At 40.6% G+C, this 27,165-nt stretch overlaps 6 protein-coding genes and 1 long non-coding RNA gene across 9 annotated transcripts; 4 read left to right on the forward strand and 3 right to left on the reverse strand.

Moving 5' to 3' along the window:
* Positions 1 to 3,296: 3,296 nt before the first annotated feature.
* LOC123476785 lies at positions 3,297 to 4,437 on the reverse strand. Its single transcript, XM_045179480.1, has 3 exons — positions 4,280 to 4,437; positions 3,962 to 4,096; positions 3,297 to 3,829 (listed from the first exon to the last, which is right to left on the reverse strand). Exons 1-3 carry the CDS (start codon positions 4,283 to 4,285, stop codon positions 3,437 to 3,439), a joined length of 534 nt encoding a protein of 177 aa, XP_045035415.1. The 5' UTR covers positions 4,286 to 4,437; the 3' UTR covers positions 3,297 to 3,436.
* Positions 4,438 to 6,984: 2,547 nt separating this feature from the next.
* On the forward strand, positions 6,985 to 9,805 carry LOC116931563 (proline-rich extensin-like protein EPR1). The gene is made up of 4 exons (XM_032939159.2): positions 6,985 to 7,145; positions 7,223 to 7,408; positions 7,515 to 8,650; positions 8,761 to 9,805. Exons 1-4 carry the CDS (start codon positions 7,140 to 7,142, stop codon positions 9,569 to 9,571), a joined length of 2,139 nt encoding a protein of 712 aa, XP_032795050.2. The 5' UTR covers positions 6,985 to 7,139; the 3' UTR covers positions 9,572 to 9,805.
* Positions 9,806 to 10,602: 797 nt separating this feature from the next.
* On the forward strand, positions 10,603 to 12,113 carry LOC116931572. Its single transcript, XM_032939167.2, has 3 exons — positions 10,603 to 10,732; positions 10,823 to 10,885; positions 10,952 to 12,113. The coding sequence occupies exons 1-3, from the start codon at positions 10,613 to 10,615 to the stop codon at positions 11,990 to 11,992; spliced, it is 1,224 nt and encodes a 407-aa protein (XP_032795058.2). The 5' UTR covers positions 10,603 to 10,612; the 3' UTR covers positions 11,993 to 12,113.
* Positions 12,114 to 12,613: 500 nt separating this feature from the next.
* On the forward strand, positions 12,614 to 14,004 carry LOC116931573 (pro-resilin). The gene is made up of 4 exons (XM_032939168.2): positions 12,614 to 13,035; positions 13,171 to 13,349; positions 13,422 to 13,520; positions 13,580 to 14,004. The coding sequence occupies exons 2-4, from the start codon at positions 13,341 to 13,343 to the stop codon at positions 13,874 to 13,876; spliced, it is 405 nt and encodes a 134-aa protein (XP_032795059.2). The 5' UTR covers positions 12,614 to 13,035; positions 13,171 to 13,340; the 3' UTR covers positions 13,877 to 14,004.
* Positions 14,005 to 19,078: 5,074 nt separating this feature from the next.
* Positions 19,079 to 20,092, reverse strand: LOC123476973. 2 transcript variants are annotated; one of them, XR_006652064.1, is made up of 2 exons: positions 19,719 to 20,092; positions 19,079 to 19,526 (listed from the first exon to the last, which is right to left on the reverse strand). XR_006652064.1 is itself a non-coding variant. In XM_045180062.1 (2 exons), the coding sequence occupies exons 1-2, from the start codon at positions 19,722 to 19,724 to the stop codon at positions 19,210 to 19,212; spliced, it is 303 nt and encodes a 100-aa protein (XP_045035997.1). In that variant the 5' UTR covers positions 19,725 to 20,084; the 3' UTR covers positions 19,079 to 19,209. The 2 variants fall into 2 exon arrangements, 1 of the variants encoding a protein (XP_045035997.1); XM_045180062.1 differs by having other exon boundaries at positions 19,079 to 19,506; positions 19,719 to 20,084.
* A 548-nt stretch (positions 20,093 to 20,640) lies between these two features.
* On the forward strand, positions 20,641 to 21,458 carry LOC116931575 (cuticle protein 7). Of its 2 annotated transcripts, none has more exons than XM_032939169.2 (3): positions 20,641 to 20,796; positions 20,878 to 21,021; positions 21,082 to 21,458. In XM_032939169.2, the coding sequence occupies exons 1-3, from the start codon at positions 20,791 to 20,793 to the stop codon at positions 21,346 to 21,348; spliced, it is 417 nt and encodes a 138-aa protein (XP_032795060.2). In that variant the 5' UTR covers positions 20,641 to 20,790; the 3' UTR covers positions 21,349 to 21,458. The 2 variants fall into 2 exon arrangements, with proteins under 2 accessions (XP_032795060.2, XP_045035998.1); XM_045180063.1 differs by having other exon boundaries at positions 21,091 to 21,458.
* Positions 21,459 to 24,172: 2,714 nt separating this feature from the next.
* LOC123476974 lies at positions 24,173 to 27,139 on the reverse strand. The gene is made up of 3 exons (XR_006652065.1): positions 26,464 to 27,139; positions 24,852 to 26,388; positions 24,173 to 24,788 (listed from the first exon to the last, which is right to left on the reverse strand). It is a non-coding gene; the product is annotated as an uncharacterized LOC123476974 (long non-coding RNA).
* Between the last annotated feature and the right edge of the window lie 26 nt (positions 27,140 to 27,165).

A 27,165-nucleotide genomic window follows, 5' to 3' on the forward strand; every position in this document is an offset into this window, starting at 1 on the left:
TAGTATTGCACTCCATTACATGGGAGCATTAACCGTATTGTTGATGTACTCTTGTCAAGATAGCAGAGAAATATTGATATATAGAAAGAGAGAGAGAGACCTGGTTATTGGGGAATATAAAACAAAAAACAAAAAAAAGAGGAAATAATAAGAATAATCAAGCACCCAGTGCGGAAGGAAGACCCGACAGGGCGGAGCAAATTGAATCAATCGTCAGGAGATGCTGCATAAGAATTGCAATCAAATCAAATAAATGGAAAGAAAAAGAGAGAAAAAAGCACCGATGAAAATGATGAGAAAACCAAAATGGAAGGCAACTGACGCACAAATAGATCCAAGAACTCAAGTGAATGTCGGAAGACAACAAAAACAAAAATGGCGCGTAACGAAGATCTCTCACCCCTTTCTTTAGCAATTTTCTTGAGAAACAAACCACGTGGATTTTTTAGCCCTTGACACATTGTAGGTTTAACAAAAACACGCGAGTCGTTTGTTGTTTCTTTTGTTTAAGAATTTGTAACTGAACAAGACAAATCTGGATTGAGCGTTTTCCAACTAAAATGAGTCAGCAAAATCCGATAGCAAAGATTTGTCCTTGTCGTTTGAATTGAAAGGCAATTTTGATGGCGAAAATCTTTTAAAAAACAGTCAAGGAGTGAAGGAAGTATCATAAAATTCTTACTATTATTTTTGTTGAGCTCGACGAATCTATTCTGGACACGTTGCGGTTGTTTGAAAAAGAAGGGGGTGGGGGCACCGATTTTGCAGCCATCCAGACCTTAGCACACCACCACGAGGTTTAAAAAAAGAAAGTAATTGTCTACCACCAAATGAAGAGCAGACGACAATAGCAGTTTCCCTCCAAAACAACATTGCCTATTTAGTTTTATTCGTCCAATTTAGTTTGTTTTTTTTTTTGTGTAAAAAAAAAGAAAAAGACAATGACTCAAACGATATGATAATCCGATGCGAACAGCAAATGGATTGGATTTCTACTACTCTATAAAAAAAAAATATCCCCTCCCACTTTTATTGGAAATATCCATTTTACGTTAGAGCTCCTTCTGTTTCCCTTCGGATGGAAACACAACCGGCTGATGCGGAAGAAGGCGTGGGATTGTTTGAATATTTCAAACGAATGTTTTATACTGTATATGCTAGACAGCTAACAGGCTATCCTTTTCATTTCTATTCCAGTTTGACCTTTTAAGCCTTTTTTTTTCGAACTAAACAAAAAGATCGAGGAAGATCAAAAGGCATCACGAAAGTATTTGTTGTGCACATAAATAAATCTAAACTGATCACGTGAATAATCCTGGCCGAAGAACATAGGCAGAAATGTTTACACACACACACACAGATCCTCTGTCTAATACTCGAATATTTAAGGGAATTTCCCAGAATGTGAATGACGTGTAACTCGGCTAAACTTGCAGACGATACAAAAACACCCACGCCCCCCCATCCCAGGAAAAAAACAGCAACACATCAAAGAACAACTAAGAAAAATATCCAATCCGATTATTGTGATTTTGACATGGGGAAAACAGGTCGATAAAAAATGCCCGAGGTGTTTTGATGGGAAATGCGTCAGGTGCGTTCAATCTATTTTTAATTCGCTGTAGACTATACGTTCCGTTGTAACAGATATATATATATAAGGACGATCCACCCGTAGGGGCCATCCACTTCTTGATGCGCGAGGGGATCCACCTCTAACCTTATTATAACGCAACACACAGCACACGTATACGTATATACACGTACTATAGAATGATGGTTTATATATTGATCCGTTCACTAAGCGAAAACGCCGAGGTTCATGTACATATACGCGGTAATGATGGCGAGAATAAATCTTTGGCATTATTGAGCCAGACAAGCGTGAAAGACTGAGTGGCTACTATATGGCATATATATACAAGAGAGAGAGAGAATACGAACATTTTTATTTTCCGTGGCGAAGCGGGGATAGGTTCGAGTGACACGCCCTGTTAAACTTTTGACGGTGCAAAAAAACGTGGGTGTGGTATTTATTTATTTTTATTTTATTTTATTTTTATTCTGTTGAGAGAAGCACAAGTGTGTGTGCTGGACGTCGATTATGTCCATTCAGTTGACTGGCCCCTGGATGAAAGGCGTGGCATTTTTTTAACGAATAAAGGGATTTTAAATTTGAAAGGAGCAAAAATGAAAACAAAACCAAAAAAAGGGACGTACATTTTCTGAATGATAAACAACAATCGACGGGGAAAAGTCGATAAAAAAAGATGAATGACAGGTGAGAGCGAGTGGTATCACGCCGCTATTTGTATAATAAAAAATCAATGTAGGTCAAACATTCGATCTTCTAATGTTGACTAGAAAAATACTAAATTATTATTCTTGTCGTCGCTTTTAGAAAAGATATTGAAGAAATTCACGGAATCGCTTTTGAACGGAAAATGCAGACGTCAATTCCCGCGTGAGACCACGCCTTGAGAGCGCGGCAATGGCAAACGGTTCGTGCGCTTTATTTCTGTTGCATGTAACGAGATCTGCCGTCAACGGGCGGGGTTGTCGGCGATTCCCTTTAGGCTCAGCCCCACATTTAAAACAGCATAGATTTATCAAGAAAAAAGGAGAATTGAAACTGTTGTTCAACACACACAGAGAGAGAGAGAGAGCAGAGTTTCATTTGGAAAGTGTACGTCCCTTTCAAAGAGAAAACAAATGACGAATAGATTTTCTCTCAATTTTCTATAACTTAGACCCACACAACAAAAAAATGAATTTACTCATCATGAATAAATGGCGTGCTGTTTTCGAGCCTAAAGGCATAGCTGCATATCAAAGCGATAATCGTTACATCCACCGATCACGTCAAGCGATCGTCTGTTGTACGAAGACGATTATCCTTTTTGAAGGTTCTGCCATCGGAAATAGGAGTCAAAGAGCTTTTTGATAAATAACTAAGTCAAGCGATGTGACTTTTGACTGGAGTCATGTCAGACAAGCAATTTTGTTTTTTTTTTCCCCTTTCGATGATGTTTATAAAGAGTTTGATCCAAAGGGAGGGAGCGTCGCTTGGTGTCATATCGAGTCGACAATTCCGTCCATCGGGCCTCGGCGTTTTGTCACGCGGATTGTGTATATAACATGACGTTTTCTTTACATATACGATCTGCTATTTCAGAGCAGCAATTTTATTACGAAGAATCAACAAAACTTTTGTCGGGGCTCGTCCACTTGACGTGGATCTAGCAGGACATCCATAATCGTTTTCCTGGTGGATATAGGATCGACCCCCAACAAAAAACCTTTTAAACATTTGTATTTTTTGTTGTTGTTGTTGCTTTCTATAACTACACGTTTTATTTATACATCCGGAATAAGAACCAGATTGTTAGTCTAAAGCCAACGTTTTTCTTTTGTTGAATTCGGTCACTGATGCATTTTAGTCATTTTTCGGGTAGGAAGGAGCGTCCTGATTGTACGTCGCTCCGCCTTTGTACGTGGGGTAGGTTGGAGCAGAACGATAGGAAGGTGTAGTAGGGTAGTAAAGGGTTCTACTGGGGTAGGAAGGAGCGTCGTTATTATGTTGGACTTCACGCTTATACTTGGCGTAGGACGGAGCACTGGGGTACTTGATGTCTTCGTATTTAACGTCAGCGACATAACCATAACCGTCGTCCTTGTAATTGACCATCTGGTGACGGCCGTCTGGCAAATTGACGTAATAGGAACCCGATACTTTCTTGCCATCAGTTTTCTCTTCCTGCTGACCAAACAGATTGTAAGACGGCTCATCTCTGATGTGATAACCAAACGAATAAGGCTCTCCCGTTTGCTATACAGAAGGGACATAAATATAGCAAGACAAAATGAAAAGCAACAATCAATCAGCAAAAATAGGACAAAACCTGGGATTAGAAAGTGACACTTGAATCGACCCGAACAAATACTGTTGGACAATACTTACTTCCTCAGATGATTTATCTGATGAATGCGCAGAATCACCCGGAGAAGGATATGATGGATAAGGCTTGGCTTCATATCCAGTTGCTTGAATTTGAACGATCAGGGTGACAGCCATCAAACCGGAGACCATTAAAACCTGTTTTGTTTTTGTTTTTGTTTTTTGTTAGAGAAAATGTATATAGGGGAAAGGTGAATTATTGCAGTCACACATAAGGTGTCGTAATCAATCAGTCGTGTGCAATGGGTTAAAAAAAGTATGGCGGTGCATTGTGTTTGACTTTCTAAAAATATAACCAAAAAAAACAAACAAAAGAATTACCTTCATTTTTGTATTTTTGTCGTAGTGGATTCGGTTTGGAAGTAGACGATAAAATGATGGTCCAATCTATCGAAAATCCGCGTCTTTATATATCCAACTGCCACATCAGCATTTGGATGCGAAACATGCAAACATTGCGGATGAATCGGAGGCACGTTCATCTCATTAAAAGAAATCAATCGCACGTACGTTCGTTATCAGCGATATCGTTATTCCGCACCACCTTTTTTAAAAATCAAATATCAAGGTCGAGCATATCACGTGAAAATATAAGCATAGAAAGGAGGGAAAGAAAAAAAAACAGCATACATTCACCAATACAATTTTAAATTCACATCTAATGGATCGATTGTATGCAAATGCCAGGTTGCAAAAATCCTGTTTTCGTCACGACTTTTCACCTCTGCACTGTGTGTCATTCAGTACAATTGGGCATCGAAGTCGGATATATATATGCGCAGCGTGTACGTGGAACTAATAGAGCTCCTCTCCTCTTTGTGTAATGGAACACCAATTCATCACGAACTGATTGCGTCGTCTATTGTAAATATATACAGTGCGTGTATATTTGCTGAGTGACAGTAAATGTATATAGACACAACATCGCCTTCTATTGTTTTCGTTATAGCCGCTTCTTGGTAGCTACTGCACGAACTGCATCACTTAATCAAGAAAGTTGGCAAGTCGTTAGTCACTTTTCAAAGTTGGAACATTCTCCGGCCATTGTGTGTGCTGTGTGTGTGTTGCCGAAACTGTCAATTTTCGGGCTATAACAAAACAAGACGCTTTCTTTTTTTCTTTCTTTCTTTTACCTGTTTTATACTTATATAGCGCATCATTGCATAGCAAAGAAGAAAAACGATGTGTAAGAGTATTTGCGTGTGTGACAACATCAGCGGCGTTAATTAAATATATCGAGCATGGAAGGGCGTATACGTAATTATAGGCGGATATATCTGATGAACTATTGATGTCAAATGAATGCATCTCAGCTGCAGGCCATTCTTTTCTCTCCAATCGGGAAAAGAAGCTTTCGCGTATACATGTAGAGGATGAAGACGTTGTGCACTTGCGTCCGCGTTGCATTAGCAGAAATGATGTGTCTATAATCTTTTTCCGTGGAAATTTCGGCTCTCCTTTGCGCTGTTTAAAACCATTAGCTCAGAAACATTTAGTCCTGTACAGTAAACATTTTCTAAGCTGACTAAGGTGCTCGTGCTTTTTATTTATGTTAATGATTTTTTAATTGAGGACAAACTTTCTCACGATGGACAACGAGACGAATAGTTTCAGGTCGTTGATTCCTCTCCCCCCAAAAAAAAAAAAAACAAAACAAACAAACAATTAGACACGATAAACTCACATGAGTTTAATGAAAACACTTTGCGTTTCCATCCGGTTAACAACTTCCTTCCGTGTTTCAAAATTTACCGCCGTACGTTCGAACGAAAGAGACGCACAGGTGCGCAAGTGACGAACGCTCTTCATTATTCAAAGTTAAACGAGTCTTTTTTTTTTTTAGTTTGCAAGAATATAAGTTGAGAGCTCTTACCTACACCGGTTAGAGAGAGCTAACTCAATAGTCCAATAAACACGTCATCAACTATTCTTTCACTGACGCACAGAGTGAAATGAAATTGTTTAAAAAATCGGTGGGCGGCAATGTAAAAAAAAGGAAGGGAAAAGTATTCAACTAGAATTGTTATGTACATTTAAAATTGCATTTGTTATATTTTTGAGGGGGAGTGTTGAATAATGATGACATATAGGGGAGCCGGTGAAAGTTTCAAACAAATTCCTTTAAACCACTATAGTGTATATAATAATACAGTATATTTCGTGCAAGAAGAAGCAGAGAGACTTTCATCGATATCTTTGAGATCAATCTGGAAATGATCTATCACGATGCAATCGATGCCAGCAATATTTTTTTCATTTTTCATTTACATTTTCTCTAAACTCGAAGAGCAAAAACAAAACAAACAAATAAAACCAGTTAAGACAAAGTAAATTCTTATTAAGCATGTCGTGCATTCCTCACGAAATCTTATCGCATACCGTATAAGGCCCCATCTGATTCAAACGCCACTAACAATTAAAATTTCACGTAATAAAACTTGAAACTGCGTGAAAACAAAAAGGTTCCGATTCGTAAAGGGTGACGAACCTTTAGGGGAAAGTACGCGATGAAGCTGACCGAATGTATAGAATCGAAAACAAAAAGGGACCGATCCAGTTTTCGTGTCAGAGTTCTTTGGTGAAAGTGGACATGTGTCAGGTGCCACGCATGTACAACGTTCTTTCTATGCGTGATGCATCGAGACGAAAAGGAGAAAGGAGAGCAGACGTGCAACAGATCGACTCCTTTTTCTTTCAAACTGTTACGAAAGAAAGGTGAAAAAAAAAAACGCGTGCAAAGCGGGAGGCCGCCGACCCACCCAAAAAATAAGAACACCACACACGAAAATGGAGTGGCATTTCATTTGGCTATCTTGGACGTATATGGTGGATGAAATAAACAAGCGCTAGTTTTCACTAGCGAAGAGAAAACTCTCACTTTTTATTTCTCTGTGTGTGTCTGTGTCTGTGTGTGTGTAAGTTTTGATTTTTTGCTGTTGTCTTTAACCCTTGGGGCTGCCGAACCCGGAACCGGATCGGGAGCGACATGCCTCTCCTGTGTTCTGATGCATCTCAGCGTGCGCGTGAAAGTACATATAAGACGCTGATGTTTGCTGGTCAAGAAGAACAGTTTGCAAACGATCGTCGTCTAGTCAACTTGAATTGTTTTTGTTTTTTCTTTGTTTTCCAAAATCCCGTCCGGTTTGAATAGGATTTCATCGTCCAACTTTTGTGGGGGAATATGAAGGTAGGTCGTGTATACGCACAACCGAAGCCGATCCATTGATTGAGACATTGAATTTTGTGTGTCGTGTTTCTTCTTAGATTGCCATTCTGCTTGTCCTTTTGGGCTTAGCCCGCGCTAAACTCCAACTAGCATCGCCCAAACGAGATGTTTTCAATGCCTATGCAAATGATGCCGTGCTTCAACGAGTGACCCGAGCCCAGCCAGCCATTTACCCGCCAGAAAAGGACCTGACCTGGATCGAAGATTCTTACCAACGCTCTTACGTGAGTCGAAACAAAACGAAGAAGAACATTTTCGAAATCCAATCAATCCACTAACCCATTTATTTTGTATCTTATTTCTCCATCGAATGATGCGTGCGTATTATAGACCCCTCAACCTTACAGCTTCGCCTATGACGTTAACGACGGCTACAATAATTACGGACACGAGCAACAGAGCGACGGTTACGTGACTTCCGGTTCCTATCGAGTGCTGCTGCCCGACGGCCGCACTCAGATTGTTAATTTCAGGGCGGACAAGAACGGCTACGTGGCCGACGTCAAGTACGAGGTGTCCATTTTCAAGCCCGCTGCACCGTCCCACAGAGCGTTGCCTGTTGCCCCTCTGCGCAACACGAATGCCGGGCAGAGCAAGAAAGCCTCTCCGGCCTGGACGGCATTTACGGCGTATCAGCCGGATGCTAAGAAAGCGTCCTACAAAGCTGATCTAATCGCTGCCCTCGGCTATAAAACTACAGCAGCCACGCCTTCCATTGCGGCTGGCAAAGAAGCTGCCATCGATCCGCCCTACAAGACGCCAGCGGCTGTTGCGGAATACAATAAAAGGCCAGAGTATCAAACAGCGCCGATTGATTCCGCTCCTGTCCATCGAGATTCGTCCGTTCCGGTGTACAAACCTGTGGCCGCTCCGCCTGATGCGCTAGTCGATACCAATCCAACAGATGCGGAGTACAAATCGCCGGCTAAACCGGCGCACTCAGTTGCGGTTGGTGTGACCGTACCGGAGTACAGACCTCCGGCTGCTGCGGGAACTAAAATTCCGGTTGCTCCGGTATACAAGACTCCAGCCGTTCAAGTCTATCGAGTTCCAGAAGACCGGACGAACAAGATTCCGGCCACCCCATCTGTTCCAGTTTACAGACCGCCATCAGCTGCTGCCGAATACAAAGCGGCTGTCACGCCAACCTACCAAGTTGCATCCGCACCGGAATACGAATATACAACAGAACCCGCTGCGCCAGTTTACACAGTCCCCGCTTCTACACCAACTACCCCAGCGTATAAAGCAACACAAGTTGACACGACTACACCTTACCGTCCACCAACTACCCCCTCTGTGCAAGCCATTGCCGTTTACGGTGAGTCATCCACTCCGGCACCCCGATTCCGTCCAGCTTGGACAGCCTTCCGGTATGCAGTTCCAGAAGCTTCCACTCCATTGCCTTACGAAGGCCAGCCCACAACTTCTGAGTACCCAATTGCCGCTACTACCCCGGCCTACAGGTACGCATTTCCCATGTCTTGCGCACCTGATTTAAATAGAGTTTATTCATGTATACTTAGCAAACTTTAAAATCAATAAATCAATACCTAAATTTCTTTTAACTTGATAGACCTCCTCCGCCAGCTTACGAAGTGGCCGCTCCTGCGCAAGAGGAATCCGTCTACGAAGTGACGACCGTTCCAGCTGAAATATCAACTACACCCGCCTATCAGAATGACGCTGCTCCCTGGACGGCTTTCAGAGCTACAGAGGCTCCGTACCAATCCCCTGCGCTTCCTGCCTACGTGCCTTCAACGACCGTCGATAGCATCCGTCCATTTTACGAGACTTCCACGCTCACATATTTGAACGAAGCGCCAACTCCCTCCGCCGCTCCCGACGTATCCGTTTTTTATTCTGAGCCGGAGTCATTGTCCTCCACCTACGAGCAATCCGCGCCAGCCGCTTGGAAGGCGCGTCCTTCCGTTTACGTTCCAGCCGAAGAAACGACTACGTACAGACCAGAAATCAATGACGCAACGACGACTGCACAAAGTGACGTCACCGCTCAGACTGTGACTGCTGCACCGGTTGTTTACGAAGCCCCTACTACCCCGTCAGCTTACAGAACTGTCCCGTCTGCAATTCGATCTCCGTGGACTGGACTCCGACCTGCACCGGATGTCCCTTTGTACTACGTCGCTCCAACCACTTACAGGCCACTTAATCCGGCCGTCTACAAAGTTCCGGACGCTCGTGTTTATGAGTCGAACAGCGCATCGAAAACTTCTTCATCCGGTCCGACGTGGAACGCTTGGACTGCCTTCCGTTCGGCTCCTGTTCGTCCAGTCGGTCGTCCTGGTTCCCAAGTTTCAACTACTCCCGATCCTTCCGCTTACAAATTACCGACACCATTGGTGTACAGAAATCGAAAAGCTTAAAAATTGTTTTGCTTTTCTTGTTTTTATGTTTGTTTTTGTTTTTCTTTTTGGTTTTTGAATATTTTTGAATAAGAAAGGTTAACTAAAAAACAAGACGAAAAACGGCCAGCTTACAGCGTTGCATGAATCGTTAACACTATGAATCAATGTTGATGATATTCCTATAAATTGCCATCCAAATTTTGCTTTGTATACTTTGCGCAAATATGTTTCAAATATACTCTATGAACACAATTGTTTATTTGTTTGTGAATTATTATTTGAAATGATTGACCTGGCGGGAAATTTTGAAATGATTGACCTGGCGGGAATTTTGAAATGATTGATCTGGCGGGAAATTTTGAAATACATGGTGGGTGGGGCCAGAGCTTGAAAGATTAAACAAAATTATGAAATCAACAAGAGTTTGGTTTAATTGGGGGAACTATTAATTGGATGAAACTATTTAGACAAAAAAAAAAAAAAGGGGAAATGGAAAGTGTGGGGGGTACAAAATGTTTTTTTTTTTGTCAACAAAAGGTACAAAGTAAAAACTCAGACGTGACTTTAGGGAAAAGATGCTGACAATAGGAAAACGAGCGTGTAGTTCCGGTTTCTTTGCTTTTCATCAAGTTGTTTGAAATTTCATTTTCAGCTGTCGGGCAGAAAAAAATCTTAAAAAAAAAAAAAAAAAATTAAAAGAACGCATTAATTATACGCGATTCATTTCCTGTCTGGTATTTTACCAGCCGAACACTTTTGTTTCTAGTTTTCTCGTTAACACTGATCGAAAAAAAACAAAAAACAAAAGAAAACAAAACTGGGAAGTCCAGGCTGACTTGTAAAAAAACAAATTGGAAGAAACCACTATGATGCCCTAACGTTGTTAACTCTCACTTTTCATTAGTGTATGCGCTAACTAATTATTATTGGGCACGGCGAATTGAAAAATCGGGAGAGTGATACTCAGTTCCGGTTTACCCCGTTCCTTCCGATTTCTTGCTTGTCGTCTAGCGTTAGGTATATCGCAGTGTATATAAGCCAACCGTCATACCATTTGATATGCATCAGTACCTCCCAAGTCTTATGAGACAAAGTGACTCCTTCTTTGAATCATTTTCCTTTCATTTTAAAGACATTCAATTCCATTCAAGCGACCCACACAAAATAAAAATGAATCAAGTAAATTTTGATTTCCATAACACGCAGTTGACTTTAAACAAACCTAATTTGATTTATTTAATTTGATTAAAATTCCTTGACGTTTAACAGTTGGTGATCTTTGCAGCTCTAGTGGCTACCAGCTTGGCTTACGGTCGTTATCGTCCTAACTACGTAAGTCAAACTCTTTTTTGTGCGTGTCAGCCTTTGAAAACGTATATAGCCCTCATTGATTTGTAGCATCCCTTGAGGAATTCTATGCCTTACGAGTTCGAGTATGACGTCAACGACGGTGACAATCAGCATGGCCATCGGCAGCAAAATGACGGCCGTGTTACGTCGGGATCTTACCGCGTCGCTTTACCGGACGGCCGGACGCAAATCGTTACCTACCGGGCTGATCATAACGGATACAACGCCGACGTGACTTACGAAGAATCGGATTACAATCCTACCCGATTAACTTATCGCCCTCCTGCCCCGCAATCTTACTACCCACCTGCCCCGCAATCTTACTACCCGCCTGCCCCGTCAAGTTACTACCCGCCTGCTCCTAAACCTCTGATTTTCAGGACACCTTCTTACGGATCCCCATCTGCATTTGATGTTAGGCCTTTTGGGGCACCTGATTACCAACCATCGCCTTTGCCTAGGCCCCTGATTTTTAGGGCTCCTTCATACGATTCTCCAGTTGCTGCTGAAGCATTCGGGACTACGCCCTTCTACACATCACCGGCTGTCCCTCCGTTCGGAGCTGAAGTAATTCAAGACTACGATGCATCGCACGAAGCTTCATTCGCTCCTGTTCCTCTTCTGTTCAGGAACAACGTCGCCTACAAAGTGACTCCGCACGCCGAATACAAAGATCGCATTCCGGTTGAATACAGGTCGGCCTTCGGTAAACGATCGCTACCCATCGATCAGTGGAATGAGACGTCCATCCTTGAAGTTCTGCCCGGTCCAGCCGAAGTGGAGGCTGCGGTCAACGGCATCGATGATGTGGCCGATACGGAAGAGGCTTCAGCTACTCCGGCTGCTGATGTAGAGGCCGCCGAAGCTGCGGGGGAATTGGAATCGTCCAAGGCTTATGCAAACGAAGCATTGGATGACGCAACTTTGGACGATGCGGAGCTTCTTCCTAGCCCCGAGGCGTTTGCTGTTGAGGCGTCTGAAGCTCGAACCGATTCTCCGTCGGAAACTTACCATTCTGACGTCATTGAATTCGATGATCTTCCGTTTCCCCTGCCATTGCCGTTAGCCTTTAGGCCTTACGCTGTTTAAAAAATAAACGTAAAGGTGAGATTTTTTTTTTCTTTAAGACAATTTATTTCATATCCAGAATTGTTCGTTTTCCTATCGTGATTGTTGGCTCAAGAAATATACAAATTTCATTTACACGTAACAAAGACCCAAAAACTGGAATGCGTTTCTCGATTTGAAAAAAACAAAACAAACAAAACAAACAAAATACAAAATGTTTAGTCGTAAGTGGTAAAAGGAAAAATCTTTTTTGGGTCTAAAAAACAGAGAGAAATCAACGTTATCTCATTTTTGAACCAAAAAAAAAATCGTGATTTCATCGTGATTTCACCATGAAAGAAGCTCGTTCACGCATGCGCATTACGTGCCTGTCAAACTGGAGAAGAAAATAGAAAATAATAAAAAAACACAGTTTGTTTGATTTTTTTTTTTTTCCTTTTTTTAAATTGTAAAACACAAATCAAAAGTGAAAACTTATCTGTTCGTTTATATGTAAACGCCAATCTGCGAATGACGAGTTTATCAAGTTGAACAAGTTTGGCGATAACAGCGGGAGAAAGCGGGACACTATAATCAGAAACGAGAATAATGAACTAACCGTCGCCATGACAACAATTTAACAGAAAGACTTCCAGGTGGGGCAAAAGAAAATGTCTCAGCTCGCCAAAGGATTCTGCAGACGATATCAATCACAATTACATAATAACTTCCATATCCTAAGAGTTTTTTTTTGTTTTTTGTTTTGTTTTGTTTTGACAATCCATTTGGATCCGATTGCACTTTGTCATCCGATACAGGTAAGTAACCATAGACACACAAAAGTAATCTCTTAATGGACGGTAGGAGAGGAATGGATCCTGCAAGTTAAAGAGTCCCTCCCCTCCCCCCATTTTTTTAAATCAGGCCATTTAGAGATCAAAGAAAACAAAATCCATCATCTTGGCACAGGGATCGAATGTCGAATGGTGTCAACACAGCCAAGTGCCACTTGGATTTACCCACACACGCACACAGGTCAATAGAAATGTGTGTGCTTAATTCAGGATTCATCTCTAACAAACCAAGTAAGATATCATTCACCGATAAGGATAATTAAAACTAAAAATAGATTAGATAGTGAAAGCTATTGGGTCAATTGCCTCCGAGGTAGGACCCGACATTTGTTTCGAATTTCATGTGATCTCGTTTCGACGTTGCAGTTTGGGGCTCGTCACAAAGTGTCATTTTAATGGGGTTAATTGTAATCCGCCCTGCGAGTGCCAAACCCACCCCTTCCGTCCAGCTATATATAAACTACGCCAGCGGACGGATGAATATCATTAGTTGACTTTCGGACATCTCCAGTCATTCACATCTCGAATCCATCGCAATGAACAAGGTAAAACGTATTCTAATATCGTCATTCGAATTGCTTGTGACAAACAATCGATGTTCGTTGTTTACCTAACAGTCCATCATCCTCGTTATTGGCTGCCTGGCTGTCGCCGCTGCCGCAGACTACTACATGGAATCTCAAATTTTAGAAACCACCGAGACGCCAGTCGATGTTGTGAGTCGATGCAATCCAATCGTTTGCATATTCAATTTTTAATGGCTGTGCTGTTTTAGACCGATGAGCCGACAAGCTCACCCGATAGCTACGTCGACGACGACCTGTCCGCCAAGGCGTACAGTTTCTTTTACAAAGTGAAGCACGAGGAGAGCGAAAATGATTATTCGCACGCCGAATCGTCTGATGGCAAGGTGGTTAAAGGGAAGTACCAAGTCCAACTTCCCGACGGACGTCAACAGACTGTCCAGTACGTGGCCGATGCTAACGGATACGTTGCTCAAGTCATGTACGACGGCGAGGCCCAGTATCCCGAATTCAAGCCTGCCCGTACTTCCCGAATTTCAAGCTATTAAAAACTGTTTTCAAACAAAATTATTTCACCATTTCCAGTTTCTTAATTCTTATACATGTATAATGTCAATTGTTCAAACCTTTCTCAAATGTACATCTTATTATGGGAATAAAAAAAATGGTGTATTTACAATATATTTTATTTTTTTCGGGGGTTCGATGAAAACGGTGGAAAAACGTCTTTCTTCACAGCGAAAAATGAAAAGCAATCGACAGAAAATGGCAATAAAAAAAAAAAAAAGAGAGCTCAACTTATATTATCCCGAGTGTGCTGACTATTTAGCCAAAGAGTATATCGCTCGATGTCGAGACGCAAGTATATATCCAACGAGCGTGACGGAGATCCATGTAAACCAACCTCCCCCACAACGTGAAAGAGAGCCTTTTCTATACAAGTGATGGCTGCTACTCGTAGATATACGCTACTCCCGAATTCATGGCTGAATAATAAAGTGCTTTAAAAATCTTTGGCTGTGTGCCGTTTTTTTCTTTTTCTTTTGATCATCGAGCCAAAGTGTGTGCGATATGCAGTCGTCCATACAAAAGGGGCGAAGTCGACCGCGTTTTACGCGCTCAAAGACGAGCATGTTACATTGCAACGTTCATCACACATTGGCCGGGATGAACTGACTCGCATCTCATTAAATCGCTTGCCACTAGATCATCAAGGATATTAGGACGATATATATAATCTTGTTAAAAAAGCAACATGCAAACGATCCGCTGACTAAATGTCAGCGTTCGAGACTTTGATTAAGTCATCAGTTGATGATACAACGATGGCGAAGAAGAATTTGCATTTTTCTTGTGATTGCTGTTCTTATAATTTTGTCTTTTTACCGGTGGGAAATCAAATGAATTGGACCAACAGCCATGGCGATCAATACGTTTTTTATATTTAGCTTGACAAATGCAGAATATCATCATAATATGCAAATCCAGATGGGTTTTATAGCTTAGAGCGTACGTCAACGATCGATATCGTTTTCCCGTGCATATTTATTGTTCGATTGAAACAATGAATAGCTAACGGCTATGAAAGGCTCTATATAGTCCTTCATTTGGTATTCACGTATACTGTGAGCTCAATGACCATCTTATATCATGTCGACCTAATCAAAAGTGAGCTCTATAAAGAATCGGAGAGGCTCCATTTTCAAGAACGCCGTGAAAGAGAATGACTTCAATTCAGACAAAAGACCATTGGCCCCGTCGTGCGCAGTCAAATCCACTTGTAGTGTATGCAAATGAACAGGAATTCTTAGTATCTCATCCATAGTAATTGATAGTCGAACGCACAATAAGTAAAATGCTGCCCGCAATATATTGCGTATACACAGCCAGTTGTGTGTTTCATATTTTCATTCGTCCGAATACATTCGACCACAGACGATAATATAACAAGACGGGTCCACATATTCTCTGAAAAAAAAAAAGCTTTGTATTGTTGAGTATACTCTGCGCTAGGATAAGCATCTTGGTAAACATCCTTGTAGGGCGGAGTATATAGTATATACTGTATAAGCTGCTGGATTGTACTGGCGGTACTTGGCTTCGATATACTTGACATCTGCAACGTACCCGTCGCCATCGGCCTTGTACACTCAACAACTTGAATGCGGCCATCGGCCATTGCTACGCGATAAAATCCCCTAACTACGTCCTACCATCTCCTTTCTTTGGAATGCGAACGCGGTCGAAGTTTTAAGAAAAATTGTTTTTCATCAAAAGACAAAGAATTTCGCTGGCTGACGTCATCGGAAGAAAGTTCGTCGTAGGCAAGCAGAACGCGATGCATTGGCTTCTGATAAGCATCCGAATGAGCGTGCGGATTGGTCGTCTCGGCGACAGCGATCAATGCGGATAAAACGAGGAACTGGAAGGATTTTTTTTGAAAAAATAAAATAGAGTTGGAATCAAAAAGATCGTTTGTTTGTGTGTGCTTCAATCTGCCTTCATCGTTGCCGTACTTATGTGCAGCTGTAGAGAACAAGTTACGGATGTCGATACGATAGTTGATTGCCTTGCTATTTACACGATTCATTTCTTAGCTGCGTATAACTTTGCACAAGTCGAAAGGGAACAATTACGTGGCCTGAGCAATGGCCTAGAGTCAAACTGCCAATTGTTTCTCTCATTTCCCATCCACTAGTTTACACCCATTCTATAAAAAAAACAACTCAATATCGTTGATCAGCTCTCTGGACTCGCAACTCGCGCCTTTCAAACAGGTCACGTCGTGTCGGTAAACGAACGAAGACCGTAAACGGACGAGTCTCAGGATCACGCTCAAAGTCGCTAAGGGACTTACATCCCTCTTTACGGCCGTCGTGTGAGAGTTCTGCCTTCATCCTGTTACGAAAAGACGTGGGTTATTTTTTATTTTTTTGTTTTTTGTTTTCTTCGAAATTTCTGTTTTATTTGGATCCCCCTGTCCAGTCATTTATTTGTGTGTGTAGTTGTACTTTGTAACGTGACGTAGAATTTTCTTTTGTGAAGTCATTTATCCGTGATGAGAAATAATCCAGCTGATGTATACCGTCAAGTTTTGTTTGGTTGTCGAGCCGATTGAGCGGCTTGTGTGAAGTGTAGTGTAGCAATCGATTGAAAGGGAAAGTAATCGGGACACGACTATTACCCGATACGGACAGCCTTATGCAGAAATAGCAGTAGCTGAATATGTTAATCGACATACGCTTTGGATTTATGAAGGATCCCATTTCCTGAGACCATTTTTACTTTTCAAGTATAGGCCATTGGATTTGCATGATGGAACGGATGGAATTCCAGTTCTAGGCAGACGAACCCAACGACGGAATTTCCATCACATTTCTGGGACCTGTTCATTCCCTCTTTATTTCCCTTCTGTTGTGCTCATTAAAATAAAAATAAATAAAAAAATAAAACTACTCGGTGTACCAAACGATCTCTACGTTTATTGGTATTTGACAAAGTATGTCCCTTTCATCGTAATGATTCCATATAACACACAGATCGATTCTCATTTTTTCCTTTTCATATCTCACGTTATTTCACATCAAATTTCTCCAAAACTCTTACATTTTACAACGCCCACAAACAAAAAAAAAACAATATCTTCATTAATAAGCTGAAAGGCTTTTTTTTTTTCTCTTTGCCCGGCTGCCCGCGTCCAGTGCAATGCCTGAAACTATACCTGCGTTCTGACTCACTGCGCAGCAAGACCTGTGGGCATTAATAACCGGGAGTGTCATATAAACGAATGACTGGCCGGGCAAATAAAAAAATAACAAAAAAAAAAACAAAACAAAAAAACTGGACGCTTTTCTTCATTTAGCATTCAACAGAGGTATATGCTATATGTACATAAATATAGATCAAATGTTTTTATAGGTCTGGCAATGTCCAAGCTGACTGCTGCATCCATCACTGGCCGCTGCTATATACGGGCAATAATGGTCCGACGAGAAAATGACTCTACCACCTTTGATGGTACAGATAAAACAAAAACTGGGTGAAAGCAGAAAAAGAAATAGAAAATACGCTTTCATAAAAATTCGGATCTCTAACCGCAGAAGTGTAGGCACCACACTTACAGATCGTAAGGCCAGCCACATAAAAAACGAGCTGTAAAAAAAAATCCAGTCGCTTGGTGTAGCTCACGAAATCGATTTTTTATTTATATTTATTTATTTTTTATTTTTTTTGGGTTTGGGTTTGGGGAGTTCTCACCAACGGGCCACGCCCAAGCTCTCGCCATACGGTATATGCCAATTGTATTTACATTTCCCTCGGCTTTTTGCTATAACTATATACACCACCATCGGCAGACCCTCCACCCAGATAAATAGACATGCCATCGCTTTATGTAGTCGCGTACGTCCTTGTATGCACAGTTAAGGATTGTGAATAGCAATTCTTTTTATTTTTACCCATCGATGGATGGATGGATGGATTTACTGTTTGTTTTCTAGACATATAGTATACTTAAGGATATATGTTTAAAGAACATCTCTTTTGTTTGCCAAGAAAATGTGTTTTCCCATAGCGATATGATTTCGACCTATACTCTTCTCGGAAAATCTTCTCGATTAGGAAATGAAAGTAGAGTTGGACTGCCATGACAACCAATCAACTGCAATCCTTATTAATCGTTATTGCCTGTGTGCAATGAGACGGTTAAAACTCTGGACCCTGACAGCAGAAACAGGTCGTATTATTGTTAGATTCATTTTTGGTTTTTAATACTGCCTAAAATAAGCCGGTGGAAGTCGTAACGAGGCAGCGGATGTGGCACACACAAAGGCATCGCTGGAGCACATCAACTTGGATGTGTATAGGCTACTACCAGCCCGACGTCAAGAGTCTCTTTTTATTCTCCGTGTTCAAGTCTACAAGCGCTTTGATGTCTTGTTACACAGCCTTCGCTACTATACCAGTCATTCGATTTCCGATCTTCCTCCCTTGTTGCTTACATTTATTCCTCGGTGTGTGTGTGTGTGTGTGTCTGTACATCAACTGGTAACACAGATACTGCACGTCTCGACCAAACGTACATATAATTTTTTTTTTGGAGGGGATAGGCTTTTTTATCGATCGTGATTCGATATGAAATCGACTTTGTCTTAAAAAAAGAAAAGAAACTTGTGTCTCATGTTGGCACTTTTTTTGTGTCTACTTGTGTGTGTTTATGATCGTACACGCCCGCTGCGTACGATCGACAGACGCAGAATGGAACAGATCGATATAAAGTGATGCCCGTCAGCAGTCTGTTTCCTGAGATCTCGTATTGAACAGCGCAGTTTATGCCTATAGATGAAGGAATTCTTAGTAAGGCTTTTAATTTCTACTAAACCCAAAGGCTAGATATACTTTATGGGGCATTGTTACACAACAACAACAACAACAAAAAAATTGGGAGTAGAGATTGTATGCTGCGACTAAGCTTCTGTGCGCTACTAAGTTATACGTGGAAGTATTTATGTACTTTAAATGGAATGTATGCGGTCGGCAGCTATAAATGCTTGCTAGTACACAGCAGGACTGCCGTATATACTAAACCGCATGAACCTACACAACTGCATATGTGGGGCTACGTTAATATCTGCCATAAGTCGTCCTTCTCTTTCAAGTTTGACGTCAAAGCTCCGCTTTCTGGGGGCCAGAATGGCGCTGGCATATAAAATATAGTCGTGACGTAAAGGCGATGTTTTTCTTTTCTTTTCATTTCAGATTGTATTCATAAACATAAACTCTATAAGCCCATGGAAACTCTATTCTTTTGCTTCAGAGGGGGAGGGGGAGGAGGAGGAGGAGGGTTAGACAGTCATGTTTCTCTTTCATCTTCATTGGCCAACTATAGGGAGAATGCAAAAACAAATAAGATAAATGAAAGGCTTTTGTTATTTGGGGTAAGTTGGATAATAGGCACGTTTGTTGTAGTCGGTATAGGTGGGCATTTGGCTTCGTACTTGACATCGGCCACGTAACCATAGCTGTCAGCCTTGTAAGTAACGATTTGAGTACGACCGTTGGCCAGGGCGACACGGCAAGATCCGGTGGTCACCGTGCCATCGTTGCTATCCGAGTGGGAGTAATCATCGTAAGAAGGGACATCATTAACAGCCCAGGCGAAACGGCAAGGCTGTGGAGGCTGTTGGATATGATCGAAAACTAATGAGATGAGTTAGTTTTTTGTTCTAAAGTTTACTTTCAAGATCATAAGTTTACGTAATTTTAGCTCTTGCTGTAAGTCTTATACGTGGGTAGACAAAAGTCACAGTAATTAAAACGGCGATATAACGATAACTTGGAAACATTTCGTTGGTTTATTCGAGTAGGATGTAGAATTAAATGATGTCATACCTGCATTGTTTGTTTTTTGTGTGGTGTGGACTAAGACAGTTGATGTTGATCTGATAATGTGATCTGCGTTGAGCAGATTTCTTTATATACAAAGGTGGTAAGCCCTGGGGTGTGTCGGCACATAATCAATAAATCCAAACGCTATCTCATGTTGAAGCATTTTGATCAACGGAGGGGGCCGACACGAAGATTGTTTCCCACTTGGTGAGTAAACTCTTCGAGGTCCATCTGTCTTTGTGTGAATAAGGTGACGTGAGAGCGAGCCAGTTTAATAACGTTGAGTATAACCCACACATATAAGCCATTTATTCAACAGCAGACGCTGGTTTGAAAATGTCTGAGTCTATTTGAACTGTCTGCGAATGTGGCGTCATTTTGAGGGGGTGTTGCTCGTTCCACTGCCACGGTTATGAAAACTTTTGTTAGTTATGCATAGATAGTTAGCGTGCCAGGCTCCCTAGTTACGTATTCACCATTAGATGGTTTTGGCTTTGAAAAATGCAGATGGCTAACTTTTTCAGTGCCATTCACGAACCTCTTATGCAAAATATTTCGATAGAACAAAAGTTCTTGGAATAAAATAAAAAATCATTTAGATTAGAATTTAGATCTTTGTAAATTAGTATGATTAAAGGAAATGAGGTGAAGGCGGAAAAAGATGGAAATGGGAGGCGCGTAAGAGAAAAAGTGTTAAAATGAAGAAAAAAAGCTCATTTTCCTCATTTGATTTCGAATCCATTTTTTTATTTCCCCTTTCTTTTGACGCTGTTGAATCGAGGCATTGGAAAGACGAGACGGCCATTTAAAAATCGCAAAAGACCGTGCAGAAAAGTGTCTGACAATTTCTCCTTCTGTTTTCACAGGGAAATAAAAACAAAACTGGGCTAAACTGATAATAAATGGTCAGCCAAGATTGCCCACGATTCACTTTCTGCGGTTTTCTTACCGGACTTCTCGTGTGGTGGATCCATCCATCCGTGGAAAGCTCTGGGTATAAAACGTCCGGCTGAAAATCGTCAAACCATCAGTTCCTATTCGACTGTTTCCAGCTACAACTCTGCAATCCTCAAACATGAAGGTAAAACATACTCTCCTTTATATTTTCACTAAGTTTTAAACTTAAAAATGCACGAAAAATTGATTATGCCGGCGTGCGCAGTTCTTGATTATCACCTTCTTGGTCGCCGTGGTCTTGGCTGAGAAGCCAGCTAATAAACGGGCCACTCCGGCCTACAAACCCGCCCCAGCTTACCCGGCTCCTGAGTCATACCCTGCACCGGGTTACAGCAAGAGCTACGATTACGTGAGTATATGGTCAGTCCAACTGTCACGAAAATCAATTAATATTTGATCGTTTTATCAGCCGGCCCAGCCTTACAATTTCGCGTATGACGTGAAGGATGACCCTTCCTACAACAACTTTGGTCACCAAGAAAATGCTGATGGCAAAGTTGTGTCCGGATCTTACCGCGTTGTTCTGCCCGATGGTCGCACTCAGGTCCACACCTACAAGGACGAAGGTTACGGTTTGGTCGCTAGCGTTAAAACCGAAGGTGCAATCAAGACCTACGACTATAAGCCAGCCTACAAGGCCTCCGCCTACCCTGCTCCATACTCTCCTAAATACTAAACGGAATGTGAAACTAACTTATCCTGTACGAAATTCGTAAATTTCCTATTAAAAAAAACAAATCGTTTTGGCTTTGATGAGAAAATGAATACAAATTTTTATGAATTTAATTTTATGAAATTCTTTTATTGAATGGTGGGGTAAAGAGAATTTCAGCCAACCCAATACGTCGACTTATCCAAAGGGGTTTCGTAGTAGAAATTCCTTTTTATGGGTGGATCACAATTGAATGAATTTCTCTTCAGGTTTATCACGACGCAAAAGAAAAAAAAAAGATGGTCGTATTTTTTCTTGTGTTAAAATATACAATTGGTCTAGTAGCCAAATTTGAATTAGAATTCGATGAAATCTACCACTAAAACCAAAATTAGACGCCGATTTCTAATATATGTTAATATATTAGAATCAATTATTAGGAAATATTCGTTTTCGCATAAATTATCGAGATCTGAATCGGTTTTTATTCAAAACAAAATCAAAAAGGTTTTAGCGCAACAACAATTAGATAATAACACAAAAACTATAAGTTTCACGTAGGCTCAAAATGAAATTGATTTTCAGGATCCTGGTTTAATTTTGAATCGAAATCTTGTAAAATTTACTAAATTTCAATTTTAGAAAAGAAAAAAAAATAAACCCGAATTTATGCCCAACTTTTTGCCATTAAAAAGTTTGACTTCACATTTTGACTTGGAATTCCATGAAATCTGATCTGTTACAACCTAGTTTTAACGCTGATTCAAAATCAAATATTATTTTTGCCTTTAATTCTCTAGATTTTTAAAATAACATCCCATCAAAGTGCTTTTGGCGCAACCACTTTGCATTTCAATAACTCATAAACTCTAAATCTCAAGTGACTGGTGCCTTAATTACTGGAAGGTGAATTGTCGTTAGATGGTAGTGCAGTATCTCAACATTTCTGCAGAAAATTGCACAAACCAGGGTACAGGGATCTATTTTTAAAAAATGGATCAAATAGAGTTCCGTAAGCGACACCTTTGCTGAAAGTGAGCGCAACGAAAAGTGCAACTAATCGTGGCAACGCGAAAAGAAAGTCTACCAACCATTCCGCTTGATCAACTATAAAACAAAATCTCACGAAACTTCACGTGGTATTTTTATAACTGGCTTAAATTTTTTTTTTGTACCCAATTGAAAATGCTATTCCTTCAAGCGTAACACATTGGTGACATTAAAGAGAAGTGACCACGTACGCCGTTCGTATACATAGAGCTAATCAATATCTATATCAGAAGAATATTTTTTATCCGAAGGAAATTATTTTGAATTACTGAATAAGGAAAGAAGACAACCCAAATATTAAACAGGAAGAAGTATTGGAAATATATTATAAAGAAAAGTTTTCCGATAGGGATTTCTATCAAAGTTGTAAAAATGTGGCGACCGACCCCGCCTTTTCCCAATAGATTGTCACGCTAGATGGCGTTTCGATTGTCATGGCGGTTTTCTCTTATACGTTTTTGCACTTTTCAGGCAATCACGCTGAAATCGGTGTTAGCTTGTAGGGGAAGTAATGATAGCATGACGATCGGCTTGACCGTTAAGGCATCCAGCGTGATCCAGGTTCATTTCTAGACTGACGGAGGGATACCACGACATCTAGTTTGCTTACCTGTAACTAACGCTAACTGTTCTCTTTTTTCCCCAGAGCTGTTGTTTTTGTTTTCGCCTTTTTGTTGTTGTCGGCTGAAAGGACAATTAGAATAACATACCACCATGTATGTTAAATACAAATTAACAACACATTGACATAAATTAATGCAGTTCGATGCAGACTTGCCGTCCACTCAATATTTTGAGTTTGAGCGGCGCTCTACTCTACGTAACGTGTACAGCTGGGGTTAAATCACGATTCACGAGTTCTTTTTAGCGTAGGCTAGGAGAAGGCAATGATATATTGGTCACTAATTTTAAAAATTTAGCTATCAATATCCACGTTTTTCGAATAACATGTTGTGATCCGCTGGAAGCAAACTGCCTTCGTGCAGATTCTCCTTTTGGTGACTTTCGTGCCATCTAGATCTACTCAGATGAACTCGTTGTCCAAAACCGTTAGTGATTCCCACCTGTATCTTATGTTACGTAATACGAAATAATCAAGTGCGAGGAAGAACATACACAACCAGTTTCATAGCAAAACAAAGGTTGATCATTAATTTTGAAGATAGTTGGACAGAGGGGATAGAGTTGCATACAGAGTACATTCAGCAGAGCAGGCATGTCAGTTTATCAGGTATATTTAAAATCAAATAAAGGAAATGATTTTATTCAGTTCTAATCCGTGCATTTAAGATGAGCAACGACTGGCAGGTAGCTCATCGAACTCTTCCAGGATGTGATTAGTTCCGTTTCCCAATACGTCCAAGGGTTTTAAAAAATGTCCTTGATGTATGTTTAAGCATGCATTTATGAATTGCTTCCAACCTTTCGTAACTATGTAGATATAGTTGTAAACCAAAAATGTTTCAGTGTGACGTGAGCAGCATAGCTTGACGGGATAATGATAGAAAATAGTTTTAGCAAATAGCTTTAACTTTTAGAAACAGCATAGGAAAATAACAAATAGCAACAGCTGTATTATTTATGTATCAATCTCCCAATTGGTCATAGGTTGCAGGATTGGATGACTGATAACATGCGGGTGAGGGGACGAAAAATGGCACTAAATAATTAGAATTCGCCATCAAATGCATTTTGCCTTTTCAGGTATGCAAATGTTTTTTCTTCGCTGTTGACAATGCCGGTAGGGAATTATATGCACATTTGTGCAATCAAATAATTCGAATAAAAGACGGCAATGCTCAATTTGGTTTTACATTTATTTTACTGTCACTTTACGTACACAAGAATCTCGACAAGAATCTATTGCATCTACGGCTATTGTTAAGTAATAAATGTATCTTAGGGTAGCACTTAAAACATGTCGTGAATGGGGGACATTGCGTTCCCCACAGTGAAGAAACATCCATTAACCTTGAAGTAAACAAAAACGTTTTATTGGTTAATTGAGAAACAACATCAAATGGAATCCAAACGAAAGTATGTTGTTATATTTAGCCCCAACTGGCCAAATTTTTGAAGGGCTAATACGTCATTTTTATTTCCTGTTTCCACTGCAAGTTTGCCAATGTAAAACAGAAGGTTATTTTAGCTTCCTAGAGTCTTAAATAAGGGTTAAAAGTCCACGTGAGTATGGTGAAAGCGATAGATTTTTTTTACGCACATGGGTCGCTCGAATATGTCGCCGTCATCGAATGAAAATGGCGCAATTTTTACAACCCTCAAGTAAAGGCAACTACTCACGCGGGAGTAGTTGTGTACACATCTATATAAAAGGTGACGACCATTCGGCGAAGTTCGTCAGTTTTACTCCATCTCGAATCCAGGATTCAAACCGAGAAGCGTCATGAAGGTATCTGTGAATTTAAACTCAGTTTTCTTTTTGCCTATCACGTTTCAGCATTGATTATAGACATTACCGCTACAGGTCTTCTTTCTGACATCGATGTTTGCTGTGTTTGCCATGTATTCGTCTGTCTGTGATGGATTACCTTCGCCTGAAGCAGATCCCTATGTAAGTTTTATACTGCAGCACTATTAGTTCTAGGCTACGTTTTAGAGACAATATAGAAGCATCATATACTTATAATCGTTCAGAGATACGAAACTGCTGGGAAAGACACTCGGCAAGCAGTGGCGGACTGGGGAAAGGCCGTACTGACAGTCGATAAACCGTCTGCCATGGGATTTCCTGAAGAGAACGGCAAAGGAGGGCCGACCTATCCGGATACATTCTTTGGGGCCTACCGGATGAAACCCAACTACCGGAACGAGGAAGATTCATTGGTTCTTTTGTTGGAACAAATTCCTAAACAGACGCCGTACAATCCAATTCCATACGCTATTTATAACCAATTAAGTGCTGACAATGTAGCTATTTACGACAACGGAATGACGTATTAGAAGAACCCGTTTTTGTTCCGTCCTTGCTAAAAAGAGGCAAAAAGCAATTAGTCTTTTTACACAAACGTATATAGCCTGTTCATACCACAGCATTCGTTATTCGCGCTTGGAATTCTTACTTGGATGGCCGAGGAGGACAGCCTTAAAGTGTAATTAACGGTACACATCACTTACTCTTTATTTCACGTGTGCTTGTATGGTACGAACGATTTTTTTTTTCCTCTTCTCGTTCAACCAAAATTATCCTATTATCTTTTGATAAACTCCTATTTAATAAAATACATTGAAGGTTTCATCCATGAAAAATATAATGGTTCAATGATGTGGTGGGCTTTGTTCAAAAGCCAAGTTTTCAATGATAGACAAGAAATGCAAAGCGGACGAGTTAAATATAAAAAACTGAATATTACCATAGCAACCGGATTGCCATTCGAAAGGTGTGGTCTAAGCTTGCTTCACTTTCCAAGCTTCCAGCTAAGTAACCTACTGTTCCACATAAAACGTATAATGTTCTCTTTCGAACGCCAAAGACAGTGATGCCTTATTCAACATGTAAAGGTAAACAGATTTTTAAGAAGAATGAAAAGCCAAAACGAAACAGAAACTGGAATAACTGGCAGCTCAGTTGATTTTCCGAGGCTTTAAAGTATTGTAAAAAATGAGAAGCAAAACGTCAGACCGTATGATCAAGTTGAACAGGTGCCAAACATTTTGAGAAAGTCGGGAGGTACCATTTCATTTAAAGATATGAATTCCCAGCCCTATAAGTTATAGAGGACCTAGTGATTCCCTCAAAACTTTGTACATTTTTCTAGTTTTTCAGACATGCATATTTTTCCTATAAGCAGTAAGATTACTTGATGGTTTACTTAAATTGTCTAGCTCTCGCAAAGGTTTTTTTTTCTGGCAGCTGCCCCTCAAACAAATCAAATTGCAACTCTCACACAGGCAGAGAGAAATTAGTTTTGTGTATAGCCTAGTAGTAGGACTTTCAATCGTATAGCCGTATACAAAATCCTATGGTGGTCAGCAGGTTTCCCTCCACATTTTATTCTAGAAGCCAATAACAAAATATTAGTTTTCTCTTTTTTGATTGTTGAAATACAGTAGGCCTTTGCCAATCTATACTTGCATGAAAATAGATTGATGGTTCGCATCGAGTGGCAAACTGACAATGCAGCATCTTTGAACGCAGCTTGGGCAATAGAAAATGGGAACATGACCGATGTTGTAAAATTGATGCATCATCCATATCTTTAGCTCCAGGTTTGTTACACGTGTTGACAAAACTGGAATTGTTATCGTTCAAATCGATTGAACGCGGCAGCTGCTGTTGGCACGTTCACAACAAAGAACGAAGATATTCGAAAAAAATCTGTTCAGCACCTGGGCAGTTGTTTACGAAGATTCCAATCGATTTTTCATCTCTTATTTAAACTGGGAAAATGGGCTGGAACGATTGCATTTGACAAACGTCAGACTTGTCCAGACGAGACGAACGGGTTTTCGAGTCGTGTCAAAGTAACCTGGAAGTTTTGTAGAGAGTATAACGTGGAGATCACTGAACCATTTTCGTAGAAACTAGAATATTGAAAGGGTTCCCAGCAAGTGTGTGAATTCCATTGAACTGCGACTGCGTGGAAAGCTAAAAGAGAAACCAAACACATAAAAATGTATCGGGAGGAAATGTCACTTCCGTGTGCTACTCAGCAATAAACAGAGAAATTGGAGAAATTGAGACCAACAAATCCATTAAATTCAGACACCGGAGAATCTCACCGACATCGCTTTAGTATGTCCACGCTTTTAAAAAGGAAAAAAAAAAAGAAA

This window comes from Daphnia magna, linkage group LG10, assembly GCF_020631705.1.
Source record: "Daphnia magna isolate NIES linkage group LG10, ASM2063170v1.1, whole genome shotgun sequence".
Taxonomy (NCBI): domain Eukaryota; kingdom Metazoa; phylum Arthropoda; class Branchiopoda; order Diplostraca; family Daphniidae; genus Daphnia; species Daphnia magna.